The sequence below is a fragment of the Monopterus albus genome, unplaced genomic scaffold, assembly GCF_001952655.1.
Source record: "Monopterus albus unplaced genomic scaffold, M_albus_1.0 scaffold110.1, whole genome shotgun sequence".
NCBI lineage: Eukaryota > Metazoa > Chordata > Actinopteri > Synbranchiformes > Synbranchidae > Monopterus > Monopterus albus.
In genome coordinates, this window is record NW_018127990.1 from 498,700 (window position 1) to 503,316 (window position 4,617).

Consider the following 4,617-nt stretch of genomic DNA (forward strand, 5'->3'; position numbering starts at 1 on the left):
GGCCGGGCTTAGCCCGAATAAGCGACGTGGGGACGTCCTCCTGTGGGCCCACCACCTGCAGGAGGATCCGTAAGGGGCTGGTGCGCAGTGGATTGGGCAGCAGTCGAAGGCAGGGGCCCCGCCGACCCGATCTCTGGACACGGAGACTAGCCCTGGGGACATGGAATGTCACCTCGCTGGTGGGGAAGGAGCCCGAGCTTGTGCAGGAGGTTGAGAGGTACCGGCTAGATATAGTCGGGCTCACCTCCACGCACAGCTTGGGCTCTGGAACTTTACTCCTCGACCGAGGCTGGACTCTCTCTACTACTCTGATTTAATCACATTTTGTTAAAATGCTGTGTGAATTTTATTAATCTGTTGCAGGCGTTTTCATTAATTTGCTTTGGGTGATATAAGAATCAAGGTCCACAGCTCCTCCTCCTGTTTCTCACTGGCTGGCAGTGTCTAGACATACAGCATCAGGAATGCAAGACTAATCAGCCAGATGATGTCTGAGTCAAAGCTGCAGCATCACTTGGCAGCTTATCTCCATGGCAACGGTCAGTGGCACCTGCAGGATTATATTTTGTAGTATGTGTAAATCTTGTTTTAACAGGAAACTTTTCTCATTATAACAAGATACTTTGCTTGTTTTTATGAGATGCTTTAATGTTAAAACATTTTGTAGTGATAATGTTATAACGACATACTGTAGGCTATTTTGTCATTATAACAAAATAATGTATTTTCTCATAATTATGTGAGCTCTGCACATCTTGGAGTGACAGCAGTGCACACTTTATCTTTGAGCATCACCTCTGTTGCTCATTCAGTTCAGAAGCCTCTCTCTTATCAACACCCTCCCATACCAACTTTCCACACAGTGACCATCGTTGCTCTTTGGAGGTGACCTCCAGCTGGTTCTTGAGAGTCACTTATCTGACACTTAAATCCATGCACAAAATAACACATGACTGCAGTTCATGAGCAATAAATGAAAAAATACCATGCCTGCCCTGACGATGTTATAGGCTTTATTGGCAGCAAGTAAAATCAGTTTGAGGCTGCTGTCACTCACTTCAAGCTGCAGGGCTCACATTAGAGAGTAGAAATGATCCACTCTAGGGGTGTGCGATACGACATATTAGAAAGCGTCTTGGGTCACAATAATCACTAGACGCAATGGCATAAAATGTGAGCAAAATCGTTTAAAAAATGGACGCATGGTGCGTACAGGATTATGTCTGCAGGCGCCACTGACAAGCATCTCACTGTTCAGCATATCACAGCTGTTCATCCTCTTGTTGCAGGTGTTGTGGAGACAGAAATGATCTTCTGAACAGTCTGACCTGACAAGAAACAACACAGCCATCTCAGGTCTGCAGATGGAGAATGGAGACCTGGGTCATAGGGTGTGTGAATATATGTGGATGAATGTGTGTGCAGAGATGTTTTTGTTTGTTTGTTTTTGATGCAGACATTTCTCTGTCTGAACTGTCCTGCTGTGACATTTGAAAGATGGCATATGCCTTCATGCTGCATCTGCATGTGTGCTTTTGAACATTTGTCTTTTCGTTTTCCCAAAGATTTTTCTTGTCTGTTTGACTTGATAGTGGGAATGTTAATATACAAACAGCAAATGCAGGGAGAACGCGAAGAGCACAACATATGGGGGTGTAACAGTCCGTTGATCTGGATCAGTGCATCAGTCAAATAACCAGCAATCCAATGTAGGGATGCAAATTCCAAGGAGTTTCTTTTTTTAATGTTATATTTTCAGTCTTATAGCCTTTATTTTATAGTAAATCACAGATAGGTGGACAGGAAATGGGAGACAGAGAGAGAGTGTGGGAGACCTGCAACAGATGTTGGCAGTTGGACTCAATTGGCTATGGGGCGCCCCTGTGTCAGGCAGTTTCATATTCAGTAGTTGGCCACATTAACAATCAGTAATCGGTTATTGATAACAATTTGTGACATGTTTTTCTGAAATAAAGCGGTATTAATTACTGACATGATCTATGTTCACCATAACGTTTGAATAAATTGGAATTTAAAGGACAGAGTTATGAATTAAACACAAAATAATTACTTTGTTTAAAAGTGCAGTGTTTCCACTCCTGACTGTTGCTATTCAACAATTGGCCAGGCAAAATCTAATCTATATGGTCAGTAAGTAAACGTGTATAAACAGTAGGAGGCACCACCTGTGGTTCAACCAGGTACTACAAAAAACTACTGCATAGTTTCTGATAGTCAACATTGCACATCATCTTATTCTGCACTGTTGCTTAATATATTTTTAGTTGATTAAATTATTAATGGCATTAATCGATAATCAATTAACCATTAAAGAGCCCATGGCACTTTTGCTTGTTTTCTGACTTATCTACAATGTTACAACAGTGAATGAGCATCTTAGATGTGGCCTAAAGCATCCCGATAATGGCAAGTGCTTGCTGAAGCATTGACTATGCAACAAAGCTTTAAATCTAACCAAGGAAACTAATGAATTCAATTTTAGCTCCTTACCATGTATGAGGAGCAATATAAAAAAAGGCTTACTCAGCATTATCATGTTCTGTGATTAAAGAACATAAGAGCTCCCAATTTCTGTGTTTACGAATGAGTGCACTATGCGTCAGTTCAGACTCCAGGGTTCAGCTGTTCTAACGTCCGAGAGCACAAATGTTTTTTTTTCCCAGTGTTGTTTCTCCTCTGTCCAGATGGGGGAGCCAGTGACTCTGAATGTGGGCGGCTGTGTGTATAGTACGTCTCTTTCCACGCTGCAGCGCTACCCAGACTCCATGCTGGGAGCCATGTTCAGAGGAGACCTCCCCACCGTCCAGGATACACACGGAAACTATTTCATTGACCGCGATGGCCCGCTGTTTCGGTGTGTGTACAGTTAAAGTTTACATACACTTAGGTTGGATTCAGTAACCACTCCACAGGTGTCATCTTAAAAATAAACTCTTGCTTTGGCAAGTCAGTTAGGACATGTACTTTATGCATGACACAAGTAATTAGAAAAGTAATTTTTCCAACAGTTGTTTACAGATTGTTTCACTGATAATTCACCATATCACAGTTCCAGTGGGTCAGAACTTTACATACACTCAATGGACTGGGCCTTTAAACAGCTTGGAAAATTCCAGAAAATGATGTCATGGTTTTAGAAGCTTCTGATTGGCTAACTGACATCATTAGAGTCAATAGAAGGTGCAGCTGTGGATGGAATTTAAGGCCTGACATCATGGAAAAATAAAAATAAATCAGCCAAGACCTCCGAAAAAATTGTGGACCTTGGGAGCAATTTCCAAACACCTCAAAGTACCACGTTCATCTGTAGAAACAATACTACGCAAGTAAAAACACCACGGGACAATGCACCCATCATACTGCCCAAGAAGGAGATGCGTTCTGTCTCCTACAGACAAATTTACTTTGGTCTGAAGAGTACAAATAAATCGCAGAAGAGCACCAAGGACCTTGTGACGACAGAGGAGGAAACAGTTACCAAAGTATCTATATCCACAGTAAAACGAGTCCTATATCGACACAACCTAAAAGGCTGCTCAGCAAAGAAGAAGCCACTGCTCCAAGACCACCATTAAAAAGGCAGACTATGGTTTATAGCTGTACATGGGGACAAAGATCTTTTTGGAGAAATGTCCTCTGGTCTAATGAGTCAAAAATTTAACTGCTTGGCCACAATGACCATCATTATGTCTGGAGGAAGAAGGAGGAGGCTCGCAAGCTGAAGAATACCATCCCAACCGTGAAGCATGGGGGTGGCAGCATCATGTCGTGTGGGGGCTTTGCTACAGGAGGAACTGGGGCACATTACAAAATAGATGGCATCATGAGGAAGGAATATTATGTCGATATACTGAGGAAGCATCCTAAGACATCAGTCAGGAAGCTTGGGCTTAGTTGAAAATGTGTCTTCCAATAGGACAGTGACCCCAAGCAGACTTCCAAAGTTGTGGTAAAATGGCTTTTTTTTTTCTTTTCAAGATGGCGTTGCACAACTGGCAGCAAGTTCCAGCAGCTCTGACCTCATTTGTGTTTTTTTTCCATGTTTGAGGAAGTTTTCTGTGTTTGCTTTTGTGTTATATTTATTTTCTGTAAGCCTTTGTGGAGTTGGGCTACTTGGAGTACTAGTTTTATTGTGTTTTGCATTATGTTTTATACTTTTTTGCGATCTTTTTGAGTCTGCCTTGGGGGACCCCTTGTGTCGTGGCTCCATTGTTTATTCTCGGGTTCGGCTGCTTGCCCTCAGCCGTCTCTGGCTTCCTTATGGTGAGCAGCCTGTTAGGTATTTTTTAGTCAGATAGAAATTGGTTAGATACTTGTTGTATTAAAAATGTTTAGTGGAGACAGGATGTCTAGGTAGGCTGTAAAATGCTTAGTCATTCTCATGGGTTTTTAGCAGGGTGCATATGGTCAAGGATAACTAGATAGAAAAAGTTTGATTGTTAGCAGGCAGGATGATTATTGTTATTATTATGATATGTTTAACCGTAATTGTAATCATAATATTTTCTTATGTTTAATGTCATGACATGTCACTAGATGTCATGTCAGAATGTTCTTAGATACACACCACTTAATCAACACTCACACACATTGATT

General features: G+C 41.7%; 1 protein-coding gene across 6 annotated transcripts in view; it reads left to right on the forward strand.

Moving 5' to 3' along the window:
* kctd6a (potassium channel tetramerization domain containing 6a) overlaps window positions 1-4,617 on the forward strand; it is a 13,034-nt gene that overhangs the window by 3,346 nt on the left and 5,071 nt on the right. The window contains exons 2-4 of one of the 6 annotated variants that reach the window (XM_020611148.1): window positions 364-539; window positions 1,290-1,356; window positions 2,706-2,875. In XM_020611148.1, coding sequence (XP_020466804.1) covers window positions 2,706-2,875 — 170 coding nt within the window. In that variant the 5' untranslated portion in view covers window positions 364-539; window positions 1,290-1,356. Of the gene's footprint in view, window positions 1-363; window positions 540-1,289; window positions 1,392-2,705; window positions 2,876-4,617 lie in introns of all 6 variants that reach the window. The other 5 variants (XM_020611145.1, XM_020611146.1, XM_020611149.1 and 2 more) reach the window with 5 other exon arrangements.